The sequence below is a fragment of the Pongo abelii genome, chromosome 8, assembly GCF_028885655.2.
Source record: "Pongo abelii isolate AG06213 chromosome 8, NHGRI_mPonAbe1-v2.0_pri, whole genome shotgun sequence".
NCBI classification, from domain to species: domain Eukaryota; kingdom Metazoa; phylum Chordata; class Mammalia; order Primates; family Hominidae; genus Pongo; species Pongo abelii.
Window position 1 is genome coordinate 100085268 of NC_071993.2, and position 27937 is coordinate 100113204.

The 27937-nt window shown below is 46.3% G+C and overlaps 1 protein-coding gene and 1 long non-coding RNA gene across 4 annotated transcripts in view; one reads left to right on the forward strand and one right to left on the reverse strand.

The window, feature by feature from the left end:
- Nucleotides 1-27937, reverse strand: part of MYOF (myoferlin) — a 174783-nt gene that overhangs the window by 5223 nt on the left and 141623 nt on the right. For both annotated transcript variants that reach the window (XM_024253372.3, XM_063727667.1), the window contains 12 exons: nucleotides 27026-27124; nucleotides 25137-25262; nucleotides 23112-23267; nucleotides 22577-22668; nucleotides 18645-18815; nucleotides 17739-17887; nucleotides 14803-14942; nucleotides 12256-12344; nucleotides 12067-12162; nucleotides 8886-9027; nucleotides 5073-5172; nucleotides 1390-1580 (listed from right to left, as the gene is read on the reverse strand). In XM_024253372.3, coding sequence (XP_024109140.3) covers nucleotides 1390-1580; nucleotides 5073-5172; nucleotides 8886-9027; nucleotides 12067-12162; nucleotides 12256-12344; nucleotides 14803-14942; nucleotides 17739-17887; nucleotides 18645-18815; nucleotides 22577-22668; nucleotides 23112-23267; nucleotides 25137-25262; nucleotides 27026-27124 — 1551 coding nt within the window. The remainder of the gene's footprint in view (nucleotides 1-1389; nucleotides 1581-5072; nucleotides 5173-8885; nucleotides 9028-12066; nucleotides 12163-12255; nucleotides 12345-14802; nucleotides 14943-17738; nucleotides 17888-18644; nucleotides 18816-22576; nucleotides 22669-23111; nucleotides 23268-25136; nucleotides 25263-27025; nucleotides 27125-27937) is intronic.
- On the forward strand, nucleotides 1575-12070 carry LOC129048320 (uncharacterized). 2 transcript variants are annotated; one of them, XR_010141598.1, is made up of 3 exons: nucleotides 1575-1698; nucleotides 4026-4111; nucleotides 10442-12070. It is a non-coding gene; the product is annotated as an uncharacterized LOC129048320 (long non-coding RNA). The 2 variants fall into 2 exon arrangements; XR_008510557.2 differs by having other exon boundaries at nucleotides 1575-1691.

Consider the following 27937-nt stretch of genomic DNA (forward strand, 5'->3'; position numbering starts at 1 on the left):
TTGTAACAGACTTTGTAACAGACTTTCTAAGAGCCAGGAAAGGCTGCAAGGTCACCAACAATTTGGGAAGCCCTGGCCCTGAGTAGAGCCCTGATGACCTCTACCCTTACAAGTCAGACAAAGCTGGGTTTCTGACTTTGGCAAATTGTTCGATCTCTCCAAGCCTGTTTTTGGAATCGCTAAAATGGGGACAATGTCTACTTCATGGCGTTGTCAGCAGAACTAAGTGAGGTTATGTGCAAACTGCTGTATTGTAACGGAAAGCAGGTCAGTGGTTTCCTGGGACCAGGGAGGGAGGGAGCAATGGACGGCAGAGAGAGCACAAGGAAATTTTGGGGGTGATGGGAAGGTTCTGGATCTTGATTATGGTTCGATGAGTGTATACATCTGTCAAAACTCATCAAATTGTGTACTTGAAATGAATATAGTTTATGTAAATTATACACCAAGGTTGTTTTTAAAAAGATTATGAATGTAAGGTACTTGGCATGCTGCCTGGTTCAAAATTAATGATAAAAAATGTTAACTATGTTTAATAATGCATAATGAACTAGGCAGTCTTTCATGATATGGCATGGTAACCCACACTATTGCTTCTAGATCAAAATACATCTTGAGTTCCTCAACTTGCTTGTAATTTATGGCCTTCTTATTCAACTAATGCCAGCACACCTTGCTTCTTCCACCTCTTTTTTTTTTTTTTTCTTTTTTTTTCTTTTTTTTTTGAGACAGAGTCTCACTCTGTCACCCAGGCTGGAGTACAGTGATTTTGGCTCACTGCAACCTATGCCTTCTGGGTCCAAGTGATTCTCATGCCTCAGCCTCCTGAGTGTCTGGGACTACAGGTGTGCACCACCACTCCTGGCTATTTTTTTTTTCGTATTTTTGTTTGTATTTTTAGTAGAGACGGTGTTTTGCCACGTTGGCCAGGCTGGTCTCGAACTCCTGACCTCAGGTAATCCACCTGCCTTGGATTACAGGCGTGAGCCACCACACCCAGCCCCACCTTTTTTTTTTTTTTTAATGAGAAAAATTCAAATTTGAAGTTCCCTTTTCCATACTAAATTGTACTAGAAGCCCAGCATTAATTAACTTTCCTGATGAAGAAGAGTCCCAAGGAAAATATAGTGAAACCACTTGGGCTTCTAGTTTTTGACCATTCCAACTTCTTCACCTTCCTCCAACTCCAAACACATGCTCACAGCATCTCCCACCTTATATTGTAAGACAAAGGCAAACATATTCCAAAGACAAACTGTTCCCATAACTTAAATTCCCACCAATTTAAAACTTCCTCATTTTATCTGGAGTAAGTCTATGGATAAAGGGCAAAACCTAGATGATAAAAGGCATAAACGATCTTCAACCAGAACCAGGAAATGTTCATACAGCCATTACGCGGGCGCCATCTTTCTCTGCGTAGCATGGCCACCATCCTTTCATGGACTTCTGCTCAAAGAGGGAGGCTGTCTTGGCTTTAAGGGGGTTCATGGCTTTGAGGTCCGGAATCATGTCCAACCTGCATTTCTCTGGTGATTTTGCAGGAATGATCGTGTGATGCAAGTCAAGTTCTAGGAAACCTAGCCAAGGAAACAACAGTAAGTCCAGATGAGCTTCAAGTGGATCAGCTGTTGTTCACAAGTGAACAGAACGTTCTTGTCAGGAGAGAGGCACGCAGTGATTTTGAACAGGTAAACGGTGAGTTAGAGAAAGGGAGCCTGGTGGACATTTAAAGTCTTTCCAGTTAGGAAGGAAAATGGCCGAAGAAATAGCTGTCCACTGCACAGCATCTCCTGTTTTTTTTCTCAAAGATATGAGCATAAACAGAGTTCTTTAAACTCAAAGTAATGAAATATCTACAGACACAATTTTCACTCAACTCAAGGCCCTTGGATCTGAAATGTTTTCCTTTTAGTTCTGAGCTGCCCTGAGCAGAGAGGTCATTTGGCTTTGGGTAAAGACAATAGGTGCTTAGAACACAGGATGCTGGCTGGGCACAGTGGCTCACGACTGTAATCCTAGCACTTTGGGAGGCTGAGGTGGGCAGATCACTTGAGGTCAGGAGTTCAAGACCAGCCTGGCCAACATGGTGAAACCCCGTCTCTACTAAAAATATAAAAATTAGCCGGGCACGATGGCACACATCCGTAATCCCAGCTACTCAAGAGGCTGAGGCACAAGAATCGCGTGAGCCCAGGAGGCAGAGGTTGCAGTGAGCAGAGATCGCACCACTGTTCTCCAGCCTGGGCAGCAGAGCGAGACTCTTTCTCAAAAAGAACAAAACAAAAAACCAACACAGGATGCTGCATGAAATGTGCATGTCCAAGACTCTCCTAGTAAAACCTCAGAAACAGAAGCTTGAGAAGGAATATGACTCAACAGAAAACGCTCACCAGGAACTGAGACTCCTAGCCTCAGAGTATCTAGAGAAGCACATTGTCCCTTCTATGATGTGAAGCATTAACTCTTTTTGTTTTGAGACTGAGTCTCTGTCTATAACCCAGGCTGGAGTACAGTGATGTGATCTCAGCTCACTGCAACTTCCGCCTCCTGGGTTCAAGCGATTCTCATGCCTCAGCCTCCCTAGTAGCTAGGACTACAGGTGTGCACCACTATGCCTGGCTAATTTTTGTATTTTTAGTGGAGACAGGGTTTTGCCATGTTGGCCAGGCTGGTCTTGAACTCCTGACCTCATGTGATCCACCCACCTTGGCCTGCCAAAGTTCTGGGATTGCAGGCACGAGCCACCGTGCCCGGCTGCATTAACTCTTTAGCACCACTTCCATGGTAAGGGAAAAGTGTGTTTTGGGCTTGGGAACTCCTGTGAGCCCTTCCTTAACAAAATGGTATCTGTGATGTGGGGTCGAGTCTATGGATGACTGGGGCAAGAGTCTGGCCTTCAGCATGGCAGCAAAGAGCAACAAGGAGGTTGTGGCATTTTCTCTTTAAACTGTCAGGCTCAGGGACTGCCCTTCAGCATATAGTGGACCCATAAGACATGTGACCTTAGCCTTTCTTGACCTATGACTGCTTTTGTCTCCCCTCTCCTTTTGGTTATGTGCTCACTTGGCATTTTGAGACACAGTCATTCTCTTTATTTGTTGTCTGACAGTTTTGTTTAAATTCCAAGGGAAGGCCAGGCATGGTGGCTCATGCCTGTAATCCCAGCAATATTGGGAGGCCGAGGTGGGCAGATTACTTGAGCTCAGGAATTTGAGACCAGCTTGGGAAACATGGCAAAACCCTGTCTCTACAAAACATACACAAAATTATCCAGGCTTGGTGGCGCATGTCTGTGGTCCCAGCTACTTGGGAGGCTGAGGTTGGGAGGATCCCCTGAGCCCAGGAGGTGGAGGTTGCAGTGATCCTAGATCGTGCCAGTGCACTCCAGCCTGGGTGAGAGAGTGAGACTCTCTCTCAACAAAGCTAAGGGCAAACGCTTTATTATCCTAGAATTTACTATCCACATGCTTTATGTAAGCCTACTTGCATACTCACTTGTTTGCCGACCTCTTACTAAGCACTAAGTCAAAACCATTGCATTAGGTACTGTGCAGGGAAAAGGGATAAATAAGACACAGCCTTTGGTGGGTGTTTCCTCTGCCAGGAGGGACCCCTGGAAGCAGCATGGAAACAGGGAGACCAGTCAGGGGCTACTGTAACATGTGGCTAGCAGAAAGTGAGTTTCAACTGGCAAGTGGCAGAGATCACAGGGCTAAGAAAATTAGTGTGCGTGATAAAACAGATGACATTGCTAGGATGGAGTGGCTGGCGGGGCGTGGGGGGAAAAGAGAGGAGGAAAACTGCAGAGGACTCTGGGTGCTTTCGCCTGGGTGGCTGGGGAAATGGAGAGGTCGTGAGCTGCTAAATAAGTTCCGAGGAGAGAAGGGGTGAGGTCAGGGAAGAAATGCTGAGTGAGATTTCAGTCACAGTACAGGCTCACTGCCAGCCAGATATAAAGGTGGGAGGTTCCGGCCAGGAATCAGGAATGACCCTCACAACGATTTCCTTTGACTGTACTGCAGGCACTATGAGAGCACAGGCTACACGTCCTGGTTTAGGAGCCATACTTTGCGGAAAGGCGAGAGTTGAAGCATGACCTTCCACTGAGGTGAGAGTGGGTAAATTCCTGGAGGGGGTGGTTGGCAGTTTGGAGGAGAGCAGAAGAACCTCAGGGAAGGCCTGTATTTAAAGAGTGGGAGGCTGGGCCCTGTGGCTTATGCTTGTAATCCTGGCACTTTGAGAGGCTGAGGTGCAAGGATTGCTTGAGCTCAGGGGTTCAAGACCAGCCTGGGCAACATAGTGAGACCTCATCTGTACTAAAAAAGTGAAAAAAAAAAATTAGCCAGGTGTGGTATGCCTATAGTCCCAGCTACCGGGAGGCTGAGGTGGAAGGAGTTCTTGAGCCCAGGAGGTTGACGTTGCAGTGAGCTATGATCGTGCCACTGCACTCTAGCCTGGGTAACAAAGAGAGACCTGTCTCCAGAAATAAAAAAATTAAAAAATAGAGTGGGATGCAGAAACAGAGCTGGCTAATGTGACAAGACCAGAGCCTGGGAGAGTGAAAATCTGGAGAACACAGTGCCATGGGGGCGAGGGAGGAGTGTGCCAGGAGAGGGAGGGGCCCGGGCTGAGGGTGCATTGAACTAGTGCCATTACCACACAGGAGAATGGGCCTAGGGACAGGAGCAATGGCTGGGGGACTGGGGACCTTGGTAACTTGGGAACAGGTTGAGGAGGGTGGGAGCTGATTCCCAGGTGCTGAGAAGAGAGTGGCTGGTTTGAAAGTGGATGTAGGAGTGTGGCATCCCCCTGTAGAAACAGGATTTAAGTCTTCACAGACAGACAGGAGCTGGTGCAAGACCCTCACCAGAGCCCTTGAAAAGGGATGGCACTCACTGTCAGGCTTCACTGCCAATTGCTCACGCAAGCGCTGAGTGTGTCCCGTCCCCCCACCAGGCCACCATTACCAAAAAGTACTGAAGATTTAAAGAATTGCTTCTAAGTTTTCATTGACCTCACTAATTCCAAGTATAGTTTCTTAGAAACAATGATCCAAATGTAAGCCCTACCCAAGTAGTCATCCAGAGAAAACTTGTCGTTGTCCCATATCTGAATGATCAGCCTGGGTGGGATTCGAAATTCCGTTTGGTCAATACTCCAGAAATGCTCCTAAAACAAAAAGAAACATGGACACACCAGGTGATCATGATGACTCTGAAACACTCACCTTTGTCTCCTTAAGACAGCATCAAAGCCTGGGGCCTTTCTCTCCTTTGCGCCCCCACCCTGACACTCCCTTGGGCCTAAATCCTTCCACTCTATCTGTATGGAGAGCAGTCAGGCTCCCCAGGAAATCACAAGCTGGGCAACTGAAAGAATGTCCCAGGCATTTCCCAAAGAAGAAGATTTCTTGCTATGTCCCTATCAGTGTGACTTCCCGCTGCCACCTGGGGGTTGGAGAGTGACTCATCTCCCCACCAAAGACCACTATGTCCTACATAGATTATCCTTCTAAGGCCAGGCATTCTAGATCAGCCCACAGTATCACCCACTGGGGTGTCACTTCTGCTCAGCAACTTTCTACCCACCCCCCACCCACACAAATGTCTGAGTGTGCTCTCATTTTACATGGGGATAAGGAGACTGGGGCCCAGATTCTACTTCTACTCTTATCAGTGCAGATTCAGAATGTCCTGGGATTTTTGGCCTTTGAAAAATACCACTGGGCTGGGTTGCAGTGGCTCATTCCTGTAATCCCAACACTTTGGGAGGCCGAGGGAGGGTAGATTACTTAAGGCCAGGAGTTTGAGACCAGCCTGGCCAACATGGTGAAACCCCGTCTCTACTAAAAATACAAAACATAGCTGGGTATGATGGTGCATCCCTGTAATACCAGCTACCTGGGAGGCTGAGGCACGAGAATCACTCAAACCTGGGAGGTGGAGGTTGCAGTGAGCCGAGATCATACCACTGCACTCCAGCCTGGGCGACACAGAGAGATTCCGTCTCAGAAAAAAAAAAAAGAAAAAAAAAATACCACTGGCTTTTGTTTGCTTGTGGTCACTTAAGACCCTCAGATCCTCATACTAGAGGTAGGCTGAAGGAAGACTAGGTAAGTGTCCTGCAAGTTCTTGCCTCCATTGCCTCAGACAATGTTAGCTAAGACTAAACATCTCTACAGCTCAGGTACACCTAAGTTCCTCTGGCCCCAGTGAAAAGGGAATTTCCCAGTGCTTCATGAATTTGAAGGAAGATCACTGGGTTGTTTTTCATGTTCTAGGAATGTTTTCCTTTGCAGGGCTCAGACAGCCTGGCTCTGAGGGGCTCGGCAGCCCACTCTGCTGTTATCTGTTGCTGCCTGACTGTCCTGGGTAGGATCATGCTCCAAGCACCACAAGGTGTGGGGAGGTCCAGCCCTAGATGGGTAAACAGGAAAGGTAACCATACCTAAAGCCCTGATCCCCACCATCAGCCCTGATGCCACATCATCTGAAAGTGTGCATTTTTGATATCACATTGCGCTTCTGTGCCTCTTGAAAGTCCCCTTTGTCACTTTGGGAGGCCAAGGTGGGAGAATGGCTTGATCCCGGGAGTTTGAGACCAGCCTGGGCAACAAAGTGAAACCCTGTCTCTACAAAAAATACAAAAATTAGCCAGGCGGGAAGTGAGGAGCGCCTCTGCCCGGCTGCCCCTTCTGGGAAGTGAGGAGCGCCTCTGCCCGGCCACCCCGTCTGGGAGGTGAGGAGCGCCTCTGCCTGGCCGCCACCCCTTCTGGGAGGAAGTGAGGCGCGCCTCTGCCTGGCCGCCCCGTCTGGGAAGTGAGGAGCACCTCTGCCCAGCCGCCCCATCTGGGAGGAGAAATTCTTCTGCCTTGGGATGCTGTTAATCTATGGCCTTGCCCCCAGCCCCGTGCTCTCTGAAACATATGCTGTGTCAACTCAGGGTTAAATGGATTAAGGGCGGTGCAAGATGTGCTTTGTTAAACAGATGCTTGAAGGCAGCGTGCTCTTTAAGAGTCATCACCACTCCCTAATCTCAAGTACCCAGGGACACAAACACTGCGGAAGGCCGCAGGGACCTCTGCCTAGGAAAACCAGAGACCTTTGTTCATGTGTTTATCTGCTGACCTTCTCTCCACTATTATCCTATGACCCTGCCATATCCCCCTCTCCGAGAAACACCCAAGAATGATCAATAAATACTATTAAAAAAAAAATCGTAAATTTGAACAATGACTAGATATTTGATATTAAAGAATTTTTATTGATTAAAAAAAAAATTAGCCAGGCATGGTGATGCATGCCTATAGTTCCAGCTACTAGGGAGGCTGAGGTGGGAGGATTGCTTGAGCCCAGGAGGTCAAGGCTGCAGTGAGCTGTGAGTGCACCACTACACGCCAGCCTGGGTGGCAGAGTGAGACCCTGTCTCAAAAAGAAAAAAGTCCCCTTTGAAGGCATTCATCCCACTGGTATTAAAACAGTGCTGGCCGGGCACGATGGCTCATACCTATAATCCCAGCACTTTGCGGGGCCGAGGTGGGTGGATCACCTGAGGTCGGGAGTTCAAGACCAGCCTGACCAACATGGAGAAACCCCATCTCTACTAAAAACACAAAATTAGCTGGGCGTGGTGGCGCATGCCTGTAATCCCAGCTACTTGGGAGGCTGAGGCAGGAGAATAGCTTGAATCCAGGAGGCAGAGGTTGTGGTGATCTGAGATTGCACCATTGCACTCCAGCCTGGGCAACAACAGTGAAACTCTGTCTCAAAAAAACAAACAAAAAATAGTGCTTACTACAGCATTAGCACTGAGTAGGGCCAGCAGAGGGTAGGCCTAATGCGACACAGGGCTGGTGGCTGATACATTCTGATCAGGTGTGGGGACAAGGGGAAGCTGACAGAATGTGGAGGCAGGAATGGAACAGGGCATCTATAAGACATCTGTTGTTTATTGACTATGCAGGTTCTAGACCCCCTTTTTTGGAATGAAAGCACCCAGATTTTCCTTAGCGGACTCCCCTTTCCCCCAAATTTTAGAGAAGCTGCCTCTGTCACTAACTCTAGAGCCTGGACAATCAGAGCATCCCTGGGCAACAACGGTTGGTTCAGGGATAGGCACATGACCCCCAAAAGCAGAGACATTGAGGCCCAATTACAGTACTCTGGTTGGCACTATGAGGGCTTCGCTCTTCTCTTTCTGCTGAGGTTTGCGGGGGGGACAGGATGTGAGCTGGGGCTGCCACCGTTTCCTGGGGAAGAGTGTGGAGGGTGAGACCAATTTCTAAAGTCATCATCACTTCGCCGTGGGATCCAGATGGGCCTAAAGCCAGCAGAACCCTGGAGTTTTTGGTAATGTGAACCAATACATCCCTTTTCTGGTGTCAGCCAGTTTGAGTTGAGTTCTGTAAATGAAAGTCTAACTAGTTAAGACCAGGAGGGGCCTGAGCCCTCATGGCAGTGCCTCTGAAGGAGGTAAAGCAGATGTGGAAGTTTGATAAGGAAGGATACCCACTTTAATACTGGGCCTCTGCTTGACTCTGCCTAGCATGGGAAGACATCAGTCTCCCCATCACATAAAGAACACACTTGGGTTGTTGTTTATACTAATACAAAACAGTTACTTCTACCCTTTATCCTTCGCCACCAGTATGTGAGTATGTGAGGGGAAAGAAAGTTGTGCTCCTCATGCTTCCTAATTACACAAATACCTGTCCTAGCAGTGTGACCTTGGACAAGTATCAAGGTGGCAGATTCCCCATCTCTACTGAGAAGGAGCCAGACTCAGTGACCTCTGAGATCCTGAGCAGCTCCAGCATTCTATGAGTTTCTGAGTTAAGGAAGATCCGTGATACCCACTTCCCAGTGGCATATTTCAGAGCTCACTTTTTTCGCAATGATACAGAGTTGTTCGGCTGGAAGGTAGTCAAATGGGAAAACAAATCGCCAGTTAAAATTCCCTTCACCATCCAAAGATCTGTAATGGACATCTGTTTTCTGTTTGTTTTCTTCATTGCCAGGAATCCAGCTGAAAGGCAGAGGCAAACAGACTTAGCTTCACGTGATTGACAAGTCATGTAGCCGCAAAATTGTGCAGTAATTAGGGGAGCGAAGAGCAAGAGAATTAATGCACTTTTCTTGGGCAGATTCCAGTTATCTACGGAGCTGGGGGTGATTTATGGAGGGGAGGTGCTCTATTGCATCCAACAAAGGTTGTGGCCAAACAAAATATCATTCCTCTAAAACCAAAGCAGGAAACCCTTTAGACTTCAGTTAACAGGGCTAAGGTGAAATTTTCTGGAAAATATCAACAATGTACCTTCTATTTTGGGTACAATGAAGCCTGCTGGCTATGATTTTAGTCCTCACAACTATAACTCATCAGTGTCTTTCAGCACTGCTGATAGGTTAAATGAATATGAGTTAGCTCAAAATTTTAGCATTTCCTTTCCCATATTTTACTTAAGCAAACCAAAGAAGCACAAATCAAGTAATCTTACAGCTTCCTTTTTATAAATTATTCTTAAATTCACTATGATAATATTAATGATACTGGCAAGGAAGATGTCAGCTCTTATTTCCACATGCGTATCTATGAGCATTCATTTCAGTAACATCTTGTAATGTTTGAGAAGTTTTCTTCTGCTTGTGCCTTGGCACACAGTAGACACTAGATAAATACCTATTGAAGGAATGAATGAATGAAAAAGTGTGCCCAGAAAGAAGTTGTTGCTACTGGGAAGACTTCTAGTTTGAAACCAGGGGGTAACATTCAATGTTACACTGTCAAAGCAATAGAGAGCGCACGGTTTTCTCGAAACTGCACATTAGAATCACATTAGAATCCACTGGGGATGTTTTAAAAATATTGATGCCTGGACCCCACAGATAGAGATTCATGGTAGGAGGCAGGCCTAGCTGGAAAAACTCTCTGAGCCTCATCTCGCATCTGTAAAATAAGATTAATGACATGTGCTCCCTTCACATGGTCGACACGAAGACAGAAAAGATTATGGTTTAGCAGGGGCAGAGTGGGAATGGAGATACCTTTAACACACAGTTATTATCTTCTATGAACCAGGTACTTTACGTGCATTATTTTATTCTTCCCAATAACTGTGTGACTATCTCCATTTTGTGGAAGAGGAAACTGAGGTTCAGAGAGAATACATTAACTTGCACAAAGTCACACAGCCCAGAACTGACAGAACTAAGTATGATTCCCAGGTCAGTCTGATTGCGAAGTCCACATCTGTTACTCTGCCTCAAAGAACCATGGAGATGGCAAAGTCACTTGAAAATATTAAGTCCTACTATTAGTAGTGGTATTAATACCAATCAACTATAGTAGTTTTCCTTTTTGCTAGTCAATTAACTGACTAGATAAATGAGTTGAAAGATTCCTTTTGACTATTAACTTTTTTGTTGTTGTTGTTTACAAGAGCCAGGTTCTCACTATGCTGCCCAGGCTGGACTTCAAACTACAGGGCTCAAGTGATCCTCCTGCCTCAGACTCCTGAGTAGCTGAGACCGCAGGCGTGAGCCACCATGCCCAGTTTTGACCATTAACTTTTAAGGTAACTTACTGAGGAGAGTTCACACTCTCTTGGCCACGACCTTGGTGGCCTCACCTCCTGACCCACCCCTAAGGGTCACCATCATCCTACCCTAGACTGCTCACCCTTACAGCTCTTCCTCTCTTTTTTGGTGAATTTTCACATTTAATTTTAAACATAAATCTTTTCATACTTTAAGACAAGTCAAACAGCTCCTATAGTTATATGTATTTGTGTGCATGTATGTATAGCTTGGTATGTAATATAATACCCAGCTGTGTCTAGTGCTAGGCATGGTATTTATGCATGATTCATCTTTTCACATATCGTATTTAGATTTGTATTCCAAATTTTGCAAGGTACTTTAAGTTGCGCTTTATTCTCTGATTAGAGGAGTTTTCTCTCCGTTCAGAATTACTTGAGTTTGTTTCCCTGATTTGAAAAAAAAATAATGCTTATGATAGTCAAATTTGCATATATATAATTAGCTGAGATTAGTTTTCCCTAGAGAATGGTAATGAGATCCAAAAATAACAATGAAGAACTTGATGAAACATTCCCTGTTTACAATGAACCTAAATGATACTAATTATGTCTTTAACAAAGTTTTGATTGAAGGCCACATGGGATTATAGGTGAAACTTTGTTCTCACTTTATGAATATATTAAATGTCGCAAGTCTTATCTTTTATGTATCAAGGAATCAAACTCAGTCCCTGTGAAATAGCAACAATACTATGTGCCAGGCACTGTCCTAAATGCTTTGAATAACTGGATCACCTGAATATCCCTGGGAAGGAGGAATAATCATTATCACCATTTTACAGATGAGAAACAGCAAGCTAACTACCTTGCCCAGCCGGTAGGGAAAGTACCAGAATTTAGTCACTACGCTGCACTGCACACAACATCTATGATCGAGGCATATGATCAAGGCATAGCCATCCACAGAGACGATTTGACTGAATTAGGCAAGTAAGAGAATATTGAACAACAATGACACTTGACATGTTGGATGCTGGCACTCAGTGCAGGTTGGTAGAATAAATGACTTCCTTTGAAATCTGTGCGAACATTTCCTCTTTTCTGTAGACATGGGCTGCTGGTAATAAAATATGTAGAAAATGAAATTCTGGGAGCTTTACTTGTGTTTCTAAGGCTAGTTATTCAGGGTATCAAAGAGGAATAAAAAAAAACTACATGGCTAAAAAGTTCCAGAAATAATAAATCTGCTTAAGAAACTGAAGAAAATCCACTTTGTCAAAAAGGAAACAAAGAAATATTTATCAGTTCTTATAATCCTTATATAGCTTTCCTCATAAACAAAGTCTGTACAGGTCTTGCTCTCTCTCCTTTGCTTTCCAGGAGCTACCTAAGTAGATCCCATTAATGAGATAAAATAACTTCAAAAAACCAAGAATCCTATCTTGGGCACATTCAGTAATGAAAACTCACGAAGGAGAGAGTCTGTTTCCCTGAGCTTGGCAAAGTCTCTCACATGCTAACCTCACCCTTTGACGTAGATGTCACTCATTTCCTCTCCTGTGATGCTTTTCTCGTCCAAGATAACGTCCTTGGTGTTCCAGATGATCACACGCAGGTAGTATCTGCAAGAAGCACAGTTGGAAGGAATTTTTTTTTTCTGGTCCTGGACCAAGTCCCCAGCCCAGTGTATGTATCAGGGTCTCAAGATGACTTACTTCTTGGCTTTCCGGGGTGTGATGTTGAAAGGAGGACCTGGTGGCCCCAAACTCTTGGGGAAAACATCCACCCACATCTGAAGTTTTCCCTAAACCATTTGAAAATGAAAAGAGGACTGAAGTTATATGATGGGTAGCAGAAGTCACAATTTTCTTTCATATTTCTTAGATGAAACTATTTCTTTGGTCCCTTTAATTTATTAGTCCACATGGAAGGTAAGAAGTGGAAGAGAGCAAACCAAGGTTAATCTTGTATGTACAATGTCATTTAGGCCACCCACTTTCCATTCTCACCCAGGGGTCTCTGATGGCTGCACATGCCCACCTGTATCATAGTCTGGGTCTCACCTGGTTAATAAAACTGCGGACTTCCCATCACTAACCCAACCCCAGCATAAACACCCATCCCACATGCAGGCATGCGCGCGCACGCACACACACACATACGCGCACATCCCCCCTCTTACAATGACTTAAAATTGGGTCCTTCACCTTTAGCAGTTTTCAGGCTGTCATTCTATCCATCACATTGCCCACCCGACACCAATCCCCGTTTTGCCATACCCAAGGGTTTCTCTACTTACCTCAAAATATAAAATCAAAGTAATGAATGCCATTAGTGAAAATGGTATTTAAGTTTGTAAAAGAAAAACAACATGGCATTTTCAAAAGAGGAGCTCAAACAATGATAACATTACAGTTCCCAAAAGGTAAGGATTCCTGGCCATTGGTTCATTGGTGCCCACCACCAGGTAAGTGGCTAGCAGGAAGGGGAGGTGAAAGCCTGGACTGACATTTGTGCTCCCTCTTGCTGAGGTCCTGCTCAGCTCTTTGACTGCCACAGACTTGGTCCATCCATCTGACTCGAATGTTCTTCCAGACAGGTCAGGAATGCCATGAAAAAACTATATCAACCCTACAAACCAATTTATATTCTTCAAACTGTTTTTGAATGTTCTGTAGACTCTGTCTTCAGACAAAAACAAACTGATCTTCAAGAAAGTTGCCAAGGAAACCACTAGATTGGCTTCCTAATGCATTGTGATCAAAATACATTAAGTGGAACTCTTGAAAAGGGATGTATTTTACTATGATCCTGACTCTCCTCCAACTAATCTCTAGGGCTCAGGGCTCTACAATTCATCAAGCACTCTACAGAATATCAGGCGTCCAGTGTCTCCCCAAACCCAGCCACAGTCTGTGGCTAATGCTGGAGGCAAAAGTGATGGGGGTTTATGGATTCCCAGGGAGAAATCTTCCTCACTCTGTCATTTCTTGAAACTGCTCATACGGCTAAGGGGTGAGAGGAGAGAAAGAAGGAGGAATAAGTTCTTTGGTGAAAGGAGAGTAAGAAAAGGAAGAAATGGAAATGTAGAACAAAATAAAAGCAAGAAGGAAGTGACAAAACAACCTAGAAAGCCCAGGCCAACCCTTTTGCAATCAGTGTGTCCATAGTTTTGCTGTCAGGGACAACAATATTTGCATCCATTAGATTAATATTTTTTTCTTTTTTCTGTGAGACAGAGTCTGGCTCTGTCACCCAGGCTAGAGTGCAGTGGCGCGATCACGACTCACTGCAACCTCCGCCTCCCTGGTTCCAGCTATTCTCCTGCCTCAGCCTCCCGAGTAGCTGGGGTTACAGGCGCCCACCACCGCACCCAGCTAATTTTTGTAGTTTTAGTAGAGACAGGGTTTCACCATCTTGGCCAGGCTGGTCTCAAACTCCTGACTTCGTGATCCACCCACCTCGACCTCCCAAAGTGTTGGGATTATAGGCATGAGCCACCGCGCCCAGCCTAGGTTAATATTTCTTAAAGTGTTCAGAACCTCTTCAGGTACTTGTTAAAATTCAGATTCCTGGACCCACCCTAGACCTACTGGATCCAAATCTCTGCAGACATGGCCTAGACATCTTCATTATAACAAGCTTCCACATAGATTATTTTGTCAGTGGCCATGTCTTGCTTTGCTTCTGTGGAAACTGCTTTCCATCTTCTGGGAGTGGAATGCCCCCATTGCTATCCACATGGTCCTTGCCTCCCTGATACTGTAGTCTCAGATGGCACCTCCTGAACTGGGCTGAGCTCAATCACTTTCCCAGACCCTGCCCACCTCGCTGGAGCTGAGTGGTCCCATGGTGGGCAAAGGAGCCAAGTTTGGGCAACAAATCCCTATGCATTTAGAAGTAGGTGGGGCTGCATTACAATACACAAGCACTCAAGGACTCTCTGTAATATCTGGACTCATAGGAAGGTGATCACAGCAAGAGGGCAGATGAAATAGACTAGAATCAGAGAAACAGATGAGACACAGAGAGACCCTGGTTCTGGTTTGTTCTGAGTCATGGCCAATCTCCTATCTAGATTTAGAGAGTTACCTGAAAATTCTTACAAAAAATTCCCGTTTGATATGATGCTAATTTGAGTCTCATTTCTATTTCTGTGCATCTAAAAGTATTCAAAGAAGATAAAAGGGGCAAACATGTCAACTACTGCCATTGCATTTGGGGCAGGGATAATGGTCTTCAAGGGAGGGAAGGCCCTTTACCTGGGAAATGTTGGGCTGGAAAGTGCTGTGCAAAGTCCTTGTTTCCACGTGCTCAGGGACCAGCCCCTGAGTCCTGAGGATGTGAAGAGCAAGCCGCTCTTCAGGGGCCCCGAGGTGCTGGTGCAGGATCTTGTTGGCTTCTGCAATGGAAAGCGGCATTGAAGCAGGAATGAGTATTTGGGAATAGTTCAGCCAGATTGCCTGGAGCTGCTTCCAGCACTTCGTCCCAGACTTTGCCAAAATGGACAGGCAGTGCCAACATGCAAACTTTGACTTGTGAAGGAAGAGTTGACAGAAAGAACTTCTGACCAAGAGCCCTGCCCCACCCAGGCTCAAACCTAACTTGTGGACTGCCAATAGTAAAGGGACCAGGACACCAGAACGGGTAAGTGGGAGTGTTATGTGTTTGCTTCTGTGGCACGAGCTCATGGCCTGCCTGTTTCTCAGCCTCCCTTGCAGTTAGAGGAGGCCACATGACCAAGTTCAGCCAGAGGGTAACATGGGTAGAAGTGACATGTGTATCTCCTCCGGACCTGGCCCATAAATCCCTCCTGGGTAGGAGTCTCTATGTGCCTTTTTCTTCTGGCTGCAAAAAGGAATAGCAGCCTCAGACTCCTGCACTTAAGAACTGCAGAGCTAGAAGACGGCAGGGACCTGGGTCCCTGGAGCACTGTTTGGAAGACAGCTACCCACCTGGAGGAATACCTACTTAGAGTCAATGAGAAATAAACTTTTTTTGGTTTAGAACACGGAAATTTGGAGGTTCAATTTTTACAGCAGCTAGCATCACTGGTATTCTGGGTTTTTTGTTTGTTTGTATTTTGAGACAGTCTCGCTCTGTCATCCAGGCTGGAGTGCAATGGCGTGATCTCGGCTCACTGCAACCTCCGCCTCCTGGGTTCAAGCGACTCTCGTGCCTCAGCCTCCCGAGTAGCTGGGATCACAGGCACGCGCCACCACACGCAGCTAATTTTTGTATTTTTATTAGAGACGGGGTTTCACTATGTTGGTCAGGCTGGTGTCGAACTCCTGGGCTCAAGCGATCTGCCCGCCTCGGCCTCCCAAAGTGCTGGGATTACAGGCGTGAGCCACCATATCCGGCCATCACTGTGGTATTCTAAAAACATAGGCCTTAGATTCTCTTGACACTTCTCCCATGAAGAGGTGGGGTCTGTGTCATTTCCCTTTGAATCTGGAGACGTAGTCAAACACTGGAGTATGGAGAAAAGATGCTGTGTGACTCCAAGGCTTAGACACAAAAGGCCACACAACTCCTGCCTGGTTTTCTGGGGACCCTCACTCTGGGGGACACCATCCACATGTAAGGAGCCTGAGTCTGCAGTCTGCCCAGCTGGAAAGGCCTGTGTAGGTGCTCTGGTCATCAGCCCCAGCCGAGAGCCAACACAACTGCCAGCTGCGTGTGTGGGCCACCTGACCGTTCCCCCGAGCAGGGCTTTCAGATGACTGCAGCCTCAGCCAACATCTGACTGCAACCACAGGAGATGAGCCACTCAGGCTCAAACCTAACTTGTGGACTGCCAATAGCAAAGGGACCAGAACTCCATATCGGGTAAATGGGAGCATTCTGTATATATTCTTGCGGCACAAGCTAATGGCCAGCCTCTGCCAGAACTGTTCACCTGAGCCCGTCCTGAATTCCTGACCCCGCAAAACTGTGAGGAAAACGAAATGGTTGTTTTCAGTTACTAAGTTTGGGGTGATCTGTTATATATCAATAGTAACTGGAACAATCCCCATGATGGGGGAGTTGTTTGATTGTTTGAGGATACCCTTAACCATTAGACCATGATGCTTCCCAATTTATTTCCAATCCTGTTTGCAAGTTCACATGTTAGCAGCAAAATCAACATTTCTTAAACATCTAATCATCCCTGATACCAAGTCCTCTTTAAAATGGAAAGACAAAACATAGGTTTTTTTGTTTGTTTTTTGAGACAGGGTCTCACTCTGTCACCCAGGCTGGAGTACAGAGGCACAATCTTGGCTCACTGAAACCTCCACCTCCTGGTTCAAGCGATTCTCATGCTTCAGCCTCCTGAGTAGCTGGGATTACAGGTGCATGCCACCACACCCGGCTCTTTTTTTTCTTGTATTTTTAGTAGAGATGGGCTTTCACCATGTTGGTCAGGCTGGTCTTGAACTCCTGACCTCAAATGATCCACCTGCCTCGGCCTCCCAAAGTGCTGAGATTACAGGTGTGAGCCACTGCACCTGGCCTCAAAACATAGTTTTTTACAATGTCATGAATCAAGCTGAGGAGCAGAAAGCACTTTTCTTCCTGTGCACCTTTGTCCAGCTCCCCCTGGATATCCCATGCCCTCGCCACTGCCCCCTCTGGGTAACCCTCCCCTATGCAAAATATGGAAGCACAGTTCGCATGCTCTATGATGCTTACTGCAGTCTTTGTCATAGTGTGGCTAGCTGTTGATGCGTCAGGACGGGTCGGATTATAAATTGCTGCTTGGGAAAGAGCAAGACCCCAAGCTTGAACATGAGCCAAATGGGAACGTAGCAGGCTCTTCAAGCCAACCACAGCATCCCTGAAGCTTCTGGGAGAAGGGATGGAACAAATGGTGGGATAAACCTGGAAGGGAAATTCCTGCACTACCCTCTGGGCATTTTTGAGCTAATTATGCGTTACATGGAAATTAGTTCATTACTAGTATTTTGTGTAAAGCTCTAATGGCTATAATCTAAAAAGGGCAAGTGAAACATAAGACAGACAAGAAAATGTGTCCACTTTGACACTTGACAAGACAGCAGAACTCTGACGTGGCTGTTGTTAGTGTCACATGCACAGAGTCTCATGTGGTATAATTAGGGTACTGGCTCTGTCTATTCACTCCCCCAAACCCAGAAATATATATGGGTTACTATACTTTGTACCAGTTTACAATCTACAGCTAGGTGCTCACCAAATTCATCCAAACTGTAGTCTCGTCCTCCATATCTGATTCTACTCCCATCTTCGGAAAGGATGGGTTGTGGGAAGCCTTTGAATCTGGCGACATTTTGAAGCAGCTGTGTTGGTCTCAGTTGATCTCGCCAGGTATTGACTCCAGAACTGTGAATAGCATCACATAGCTCGGAGTTACGGAGGAGCCTGCAGATTCTTCTCAGATTCACACACACATGCTCATGTAACTCTTAGGTGCTCCCATACAGTGGGTGCAGGAAATCTGTGCTATACTCTGACTTTGGCCTAGAAATCTATTTCAGAGTCCTAAAAACCCATATGCTATTTTGGCCTCAGCGAAACAAATGTATTTATTTATTTAATATTATTTAGCCCTCAGTTTCGTCCTCTGTAAAAGTGAGGAGTTGAGATCACTCTAGTCATAATAGGCAAACTCATAAACTAGAAATTGCAAGCTATGTCTTATCAGATACTGTGGAAAGACACTGTATAGCAGGCAGGGGAAGAGGGAGTCACAAAATTAAGTACAGGGCACAGAGAATCCCTATTTCCCAAGGGCAGGGAATCCCTGCTATCAAACGTTACCAGCCCTCAGTCCTTGACATCCAGGAGGGGCTCGATGAGGGGGAGCAAGGGAAATGGTCTCTGGGCTGCTAACTGTGCCATTCCCCAAGCGCACAGCACTGCTCCAGCTGCCACCATTTTACACACACTGTCATATGAATGGGGGCCGTGAGGTGGCCCGGAGATCCCCTAGAATACTCCTGCAATTGAAATCTATACCTAACTGAGTGACAGGAGCGGTGGCTCAGTGAAGGAAGGCACTAAGGTAGAGGGCCTAGGCCTCCCCAGGTGCCAATGTCAGAGGCAGCAAAGTGCCTCTTGTACAGTTAAAGCAACTTACACACAGTACTCCTCTGGTATGCCGCAGTGGGATCCAAAGCGGGAAAGGAATCGGTTTTCCAGATCAATAATTGTTTCTCCTACTTTTTCATCCCGGGTAAAGGTGTCATAATCATAGACAGAAATTTTCAGGTCTTTTTCTTGAGGTAAGTAGCAGCTCAGTTCGTACATCCTAAATAAACAAATGCAAGGTCAGAATCTCCATGATCCATCTGAGTACCTCACAAAAACTGGGGCTCTGTGCACAGAATTCCCAGGCTGTGTGTGGTATGGCTGCTGGAGGACATCTGAGTAGGATAACCAGGGTGGGTGGTGATGGGTGGCTTGATAAATAGTACATATTAGAAATAAGAACAAGAAGAGAACATATGCTTGCTCAGGGAAAACTGTGGGCTTTAAATGCCTAGGTTCAAATCCTACCTCTGCTGCTTACCAGCTGTGGGACTCTAGACCAGTTACTTAACTTCTCTGTGCTAAGTTTTCTCATCTATAAAGTGGTGATAATAACACCTCCCATCAGTGTCGCTATAAGGGTCAAGTGAAGAAATATTTAGAGAGCATTTGACATGAGTGCATTGCCCCAATGCCAGTATAATAATAATGATGTATTATATGATTAACTTTATCATCACATGCCCATTAGCTGTTCACCGGAGCACCTCCACCCAGCTCAGAGATGAGTAAGGCACAAGTATCCTGACTTACAGCCCCCCTACCTGTGCCCCTCCTAGGTTCCCTCTTCTGCCTCAATAAAGACCACTGCCCCATGGAACATCTTTGACTCACCCCACAGAAGCACAGGGGAGGGGAGTGAGTGTGATTCACCATAGGGTGTGATATGCAGGGTGCCCTGAAAGCTCCCCTCTCCTCCCAGACCCACTGGGTCCGACCTTGGCTCCAGTTCTTTAAGGCTTTTCTATAGAACCCACATGAAAATGCAAACACTCCTGAGATGAAGAGAAAGAGTCAGACAGTGCTTCTGTGGTGGGTGGGCGATGTGTGCTAGAGGGCGGGCTTTGGGCTCTGTATCTGCACTGTCCACAGAGGGACGGTCCCGGAGAAGGTGCTCAATATGTTCTGTTGAAGGAGAAGCTGTGAGAGGCCTCCTTTCTGCCTCCTCCCCTTCTTCTTGCACTCTGGTGTGTGGACTGGTTCCTGCCCAAAGAGCCAGGAATGTTGATCCATTTGAGCAGAAAACGGATGTGAGAAAAGGTGCTTGAGTCATGACACATGAAGCACCTTACCCACATGTGCCCCCAAACATCACATTTCCAATCCCAAATTCCAAGAAACAAATCATATGTGGTCTCTGAGAGACCAAAGAATTCTTTGGTCAAATAAGGTTGAGAACCACTTCTTTTGCAGTTCTTCTGGACAAACTAAAGGTTCTGAGAAGTCCTGCAATTATAACCTTTTTAAACCCAAGTGTCTTGGTTTTACTAAGGAATATATTTTTTTTCTTGGAACATCAATTAATATCCTGTGGAAGACACCAATATTCTTTTGAAGGTGATCTGCCGTGATGGATAGGACTCTGAGTAACGGCCACGCACATAGGAAAGGTTGCTCCTTCCTGAATTCCTGTTCCAGAGTCCCCAAGAGTCTCTGCGGAGAAGAAAGCTACCCCCTAAGACTGAGGCCATGGACCGGAGCCATCTGGGGGCGACTCCTTGGCTCCACCCTGCTGGATGAGGGGAAGTCTGCCCATCCGCCAGACAGCGATTGGCCGAGCAGAGCCTACAGCACCATTTCCTTCCAGGGTGCCTCCGAGCAAGACTTTTCCTGCCACTTAATTAAGCTCGTGCCTGGCTCCTCTGAGACGAGCAATTCAGACAGGGTTGCCTTTCTCCCTTCAAAGCTGGCTTTCCCTGCTTCCCTGTCTCCCTCACAGGAGCCCTCCTTCCTGCCCTGCGTGCCTTTTCCTGTCTAGACCTCAGGGCTGGATCAGTGGAAGAAAAGGAAAACGATCATATTGCGGTGCCAGAGGATTACTTCTATTCCCTGGCCCGGACGCACGGCCTCGGGTGTGCGGCACGCGGGGAGGGGGCGGGGGCGGGTGTGCGGGCGCAGGGCCTCGGGTGTGCGGCACGCGGGGAGGGGGTGGGGGCAGGTGTGCGCAGGTATGTGTGTGTGACACATGACAGAGAAAGAATACGCAAGGCTACAAACCAACAAACTCGAGAAGGAAAGAAGCGTATGGGCAAGATAATAAAGCCAGAAATAAAAATATATGCCACACAGCAAACAAGAACACAGTATTCTCTCACTCAGCAAGGTTCTGAGAACAAAACATCATTTTCACAAATGTCTGAGACAGAGAACACTTTTCTACAGGTGATGGCTTTGCCACAAATGTGAAACATCACCAAGGCGGTTGGAAAAGCATGGGACTTGGAGTCAGCAGAATTTCTAGCTAAATCTCAGCTCTATCATTTACCCCACCCTATTAATAGAGGTCTGGGAGCCCTGTTTTCTGCACCTGTACAGTCGGGTTGGTAATCCCTGCCCTGAGCAGCTAATAAGTTTGACGTGGAGATGGAAATCAAACCGTGGCGTGCCACACAGACACTGGGGTCAGATGGTCTGAGTTCAAATTCTCGTTCTTTTTTTTTTTTTTTGGAGACAGAGTCTTGCTCTGTCACCCAGGCTGGAGTGCAATGGCACAATCTCAGCTCACTGCAACCTCCACCTCCCAGGTTCAAGTAATTCTCCAGCCTCAGCCTCCTGAGTAGCTGGGATTACAGGTACATGCCACCATGCCTAACTAATTTTTGTTATTTTGTAGAGATGGGGTTTCACCAGGTTGGCCAGGCTGGTCTCGAACTCCTAACTTTGTGATCCACCCACCTCGGCCTCCCTAGGTGCTGGGATTACAGGTGTGAGCCATCATGCCTGGCCCTCACTCTTCTCTTAACAGCTAAGTACATTAAACACTGAGTCTCGGCCAGGCGCGGTGGCTCACACCTGTAATCCCAGCACTTTGGGAGGCCGAGGAGGGCAGATCACAAGGTCAGGAGATCGAGACCATCCTGGCGAACATGGTGAAACCCCGTCTCTACTAAAAATACAAAAAAATTAGCCGGGCATGGTGGCAGTCACCTGTAGTCCCAGCTACTCGGGAGGATGAGGCAGGAGAATGGCGTGAACCAGCCATTCGGAGCTTGCAGTGAGCCAGATCGCGCCATTGCACTCCAGTCTGGGTGATAGAGCGAGACTCTGTCTAAAAAAAAAACAAAAACTGAGTCTCTTTGTGCCTCAGTTTCCTCTGCTATAAAATAGGAATGATAGGCTGGGCACGGTGGCACACACCTGTAATCCCAGCACCTTGGGAGGCCGAGGCGGGAGGATCACTTGAGGTTAGGAGTTCGAGACCAGCCTGGCCAACATGGCGAAACCCTTTCTTCACTAAAAATACAAAAATTAGCTGGGTGTGGTGGCCCACGCCTGTATTCCCAGCTACTTGGGAGGCTGAGGCAGGAGAATTGCTTGAACCCAGGAGGCAGAGGTTGCAGTAAGCCGAGATCGCGCCACTGCACTTCAGCATGGGTGACAGCAAGACTGTCTTAAAAAAAAATAAAATAATAACAGCACCTCAGAGTTGCGAGATTTTTTTGAGATGTTTTATATAAACAGCTCTGCAGACAGCCAGGTGGGAGGGGGGTCCCCGGAAAAACTCCAACTGGCCTGTGCTCCTATAACACTAGTACTAATGCTGTCTGTCTACCCTGCAAGCTATCAGAACCAAGCTTCTTCACTTCCGTGAAGTTCTTTTATTTTGGGTTTATCTATTTATTACCTGCTCCCCTGTCTAGAATGTTTATCTAGTTCACAATCACAGTTTCAGAGCCTAGGACAGGGTTGGACACACATTAGAGTCTTCATTCACGTTCCGTGGAGAAATGAAGGCCAGAAAAAAATAAAGAAGTATATTACCTGCCAAAGACTGGGTTGAGAGTGTTGGGAATGTAGTGATCTCGGTCTTCAATGACTTTTTTGCCCAGTGTTATTTTTATGTAAGGGTCACACTGTGGGACAAAATAGACGCGATGTTACATCATTGTAGGGCGCAAGGTGAAGTCAAGTTCAGGGACAGACTCAGCTCGCCTCCATACCCACTCCCAGCTGATGACAAGGTGGCCGCCATGGCACCCCGTGCCTAAGACGAGGGAGCAATGCTCTCCTTTGAGTGGCATGCAGCCAGTTGTGTGGGTGCAGGGGTGGTGGCGGGAGGCGGGGGGAGTCCTGGCTCACACCTGTAAAATGAGAAGGATGAACCAGGGGACCTTAAGCCCCTGCAAGTTCTTAGATAAATCCCCATGGGGACAATCCTCCTGAATACATTGTTTTGATAGAGTATCTTTCCCCTAGTGAGATAACAGACGCCCAGAAAGAAAGAACATGACAATTATTGTGGCTGATGACTGTAATTATCTTGCTACAGGAGAAGGCCCCACACCCAAACTCTTACCAGGCCATTGTTGTCCTGGGGCTGGAGCTCTAAGCCTCGAACAATGTAAATCCTAACCGTGCATTCCTGTGGGACGCTGTCAGGTAATTCCCGAAACTGTCTGGGAGGGGCTGGCACACTGGGGTCATCTGGCAGAGGGTAGATCCGAAAGGAGCCCTAAGAGAGAGAGACAGAAGGACTCACAGGGCCCTGGGTGGCCCAGGCAGAGGGATCCTGGGAAGTCCCCTCCTCCGCCAGGGGTGTGGGATTGTGGGATGGAAGGCTGCCTTTTGTGAAAGAAATAATGTATATTGCACTATGCATATTTCCAGTAGGGAAAGTGAAATGATTCTCAAGTCATTATTTGAGAGCTCACAGGGGAGAAGAGAGGGCAGAGCAGAAACTGGGAGTCAAGAGGAGAACATGGGCCAGTGTGATGGAGGAGGTGGTGGTGAGAAAGAGTGAAATCCTGCACATTCTTTGAAGATAGGAATAACAATAATTACATTTTAAACCCAACGAAATACCAAAAGTGATTCTCCTTTTCCTGTAGCACCTCTGTACTCCATCTCCCACTCCCAGGCAAACTCCTGTTTATCTTTCAAATCTCAGCTGAAAGGTGTCACTTCCTCCAGGAAAACTCCCTGACTGCTCCTGGGATGGGTATGTCCTCTGGGTGCCCTCATCCAACCCCACACTCACCCCTGGCGCAGCACTGGCGTCTGCATTGAGATAATCTATTTATTCTCTAGATCCTTCATTAGACTGTGAGCTTCTAGAGACGGGTGAGGGGAGCATTAGGCCTTGTTCATCACCCTATCTCCAGGGCCTAACACAGGACTAGGCATATAGTAACGGCACAAAAATTGTATTTTGAAGGAGCAAGCCAACAAGACCTGCTGGAGAGGCCACATAATTTGCCTTAAAACCAGGAGAAAGCACTGAAGCTGGATTCAGAACATACAGGTCTTAGTTTCAGCGGTCTCTATTCAGTCAAGCAGCATGGAATAAGTACCTACTATGTGCCAGGTACTAGGGACCCACAAAAGAACTCAAGGACTCCCGTCTGGCACAGCGATGTTTGGTAGGGTTGGCTCTTGTGCCATGTGTGATTGCTTGGTGGGAGGCTGTACTGAGAAGGATTTGAGACCACGTATCGGGCATCATCCTCTCATCCCTTAGCAATGTCAAAGGATTATAAAGCAGCAGCAGAACATCTGCCATGACTTTGCCAAGCGTGGTTGCAGGGAGGGGCAATTATAACAGCAGATACTTTCCATGTATAAGATGCTTTCATGGAGGCGTGAACCCAGACCTGTGGGAGCCCAGAGCAGGAGTGAGTCACGCTGCCCAAAGCAATCAGGGAACACTTGACAAAGAGAGTGACATCTGAGCTGGCGCTTAAAAGAATGAGTAGGACTTCGTCAGACCACAAAGGGGGTAGAAAGGGCATCCAGGGAAGGAAGAAGAGCCTGTCCCAAGCCTCCAACCTGTTGAGAGGACAAGGTGTGTCTGGGGTTTAGGTGAGGCAATCCCGGGCAGGAGGGTGGAGGGTGGAGTGTGTGAGGCGGAGGGAGGCAGGGGACCATGTAGCTTGGGAAAGACTGGCTCTGCCTTTGGAAGGAGTTGCGACTTGACTGTGGAAACCCAAGCAAAGCCTTTCAGTAGTCCAGAGAGAAGATCAGATTTGGTTGCATGGAGAGAAGTGTGACGAGAAAGGTGACGAGGACTGTCAAGTGAGAAGTTGTCACGATGATCCTGCTGAAAGCATGGTAGGGGCAGTAGGATGAGGAGAGGAACTAGATCTTGGAGAGACTGCATCTTAGGATTCAAGGCTGCTTGGCATGAGCAGGGAGGCAGGAAGAGATGCGAAGATGGCTCGGAGTGCTCTGACTCCCCCTCCCCCTTTTCCTTTCTGGCACCTTCCAGCATCCCTCAGAGGCGGCAGGATGTGCCCCTCCCTAGACCCTGGTTGTCCTTTATCCTAGGCCTATATAGAAAATGAAGGTGGATTTTAAACACGACCAACACACACATCTTACTCACCTTAAATTCTCCAACCACAGAAGGATCTTCATTTTCATCCGACTTGCCTCGGTACAACTTGAATGTATCTGAGAAGTCTGTCAGGCCCTCAAATTCTGCTACATTTTCTAGTTCGCAATTATATATCTGAAAACCACCAACAGAGTCTTAATTTCTCATTAAAATGCAGGTAAGGTCTAAAATCAAAAGGGCTGACAGTATCAAGTGGGCATGAGGTTGTGGATGGGGCAACCGGAACTCCCAAATCGATGGCAGGAGTGTAGACGGATACAACCACTTTGGAAAATGTCTGGTAGTTTCTTATGGAGTTAAGTAGCCACCTATTCTATGATCCAGAGATTGCATTCCTAGGCATTTACTGATGAGAAGTGAAAACACGTACACATGGTAGAAGAATGTTCACAGCAGCTTCATTATCAGGAGAATGGAAAAATAACTTGTGGCATATCCACACAATGGAATACTACTCAGCAATGACAAGGGAAAAACTATGAATACACACAACCACATGATGAGTCTCAAAACTACAACGTGGGGATAAGAGGCCAGACACACAAAACATAAATCATACAAGTCCACTTAGAGCAAGTGTAAAATCAGGCAAAATCAGTTTGTGGTGAGAGAAATCCAATCAGTTGCTCCTAGGAGGGATGAGGATAGTGGAAAATTGACTGGAAAGGGACACGGGAAAGTTTTCTGTGGGAATGGGAATGTTCTCTGTCTTGTTTTGGGTGGTGGTTCACATAGGGTATGTACAATAATCACAACTTGTTGAATGGATCACTTTATCGTATGTAAAATATTTCTCAATTTAAAAAGCAAGAAGGGAAGAGGAGGAAGGAGGAGAAGGAGGGAAGAAAGGCAGAAGAAAAGGAAGAACGGAGGGAAGGAAGGGAGGCAGGAAGGAGGGAGGAAGGAGGGAGGGAAGGTAGGAAGTAAAGAAGGAAGGAAGGAAGAAGGAAAGAAAGGAAGGAAAGAGAAGAAAGGAAGGGAGGGAAAGGAAGGAAGGAAGGAAAGAAAGGTAGGAAGACAGGCAGGCAGGAGTAAAAGAAGGCAGGCAGGCAGGAAGGGAAGAGGGAGTGAGGGAGGATGGAGTGTGAGGCTGATCCTTCAGCCCCATTGGATCATTTTTCTGAATTAATGGTCCTTTATATGCTAGTACTTCTTAAGCTACCCTGAGAGGTTATGACAATAACATGAAAAGGTGTGGGGTTTTTTTTTTTGCTTTGATGGGGAAAATTATTTCAATGACCAGATATTTCTCATTCTAAAGTTTTTTTTCTCATATACATTGTTCTGAAAACTTTAGCACTGCTTCTACTTGAGTACACTACAGGCTGAAAATTGAATGAAGAATTAGAAAATTCAAAACATGAACAGAAAGCTCAGAGCTAGTCAGCCGTGCCTAGCTCAGTCGCTTGTCTTCCTCCTGTATACACGTTCTCATGGCTGTGATTTTACGCTGCATACATGTGACAGATTCAACTTTTCAGCTCATGAAACCAATCCCTGTTCAAAGTACACAATGAAGCATGTTGACATCTTGTGTCATTCTGCAAAGAGCACTATGACTTCTGGGTTTCCCTGAGTCAAACTGGATCATCGTGGCCTAATTAGTGTGGTGCCAGCCCATTCCCAACAGTCTGCCAGATGCCTCCAAGCCCCAACGTGGCAGTCACGTAACCATAACTCAATAGCTGTCCTCAAGTCCCTGGAATCTTGGCAAAGTTGAAACTCGTGCAAGAGGGCTCTCTGGGAGGACAGAGGTTTTCCTGGCCCCTGCTCATTAGCACCCACCCAAGGGACCTTTTAGTCATCCTCTTAGCTCTGCCTGTGGCCAGTTTTAAAGGATGTCGATTCTCCACCCACAGCAGCATAGATCCAGGTACCTTGAGCTTGGAATAGCCTTTCTGAATATACTGTCCGCATTTTTCATGTTCTCCTGAGGAAGCATAAAATTTACTCCACCAGTCCACGATTTCTTCCTCCTAAAGACATGTCAAAATGGAAAAATCTTTAGTGATGTCCTGGATTTTCAATCTATGCGGGAAAATGCATATGTAATAGTTAAGAAGAAATAGGTTCTTCTGACCCTGTTATAGGTGAGATTATATATGACTTTTGTTTACATGCACAATAGACAAAGCATTCACGATTCTTCTACTCAGAAGCTAGAGGTGAAATGGCCATTCTTGGCCAATGAAATGTGTTTGCTTTAATGCCCACAGTCATACTAGATAATGTTCTTATGTTCTTTAGACACAATCTATTAATTTGTTGGTTTTTACATTTTTATTCTGTTGACTTCATATTTACATATACATATAAATTTAAAGAAAACTTCCAATATATGTTTTCTACTATCTCATTTTCTTAGCCCTTTTAACCAGTAATGCCTTGTAATACAATACTCACTAGCTAAGAATTGGAAAAACTGGTTTTAATTCAAGTTCCTTCCTTTATGTTATAAGCCATACCCTTATGTTACAAGCTGTACTGGCTTGGGCAAATTGTTTAACATCTCTGAGCATCAATTTCTTCATCCACTGAATGGAATAATAACACAATGGACAAAGCATTCACATGCTGCCTTCATCTACCTGCCTCCATGTACCTCCAAAAGTTGTTCTGGAAATCATATGGGATCTTTAGGAGAAAGAGTTTTGAAAATTATAAAACGTAAAATGAAAGGTGGGAGGCATCATGGTTCACTTAGACCAGGGCTCCCAACCTATCCTAGGAGATTCCGATGTAATCAGTCTGGGGTGAGACCAGGGCATCCAATAAGCTTTCAGAAGTTC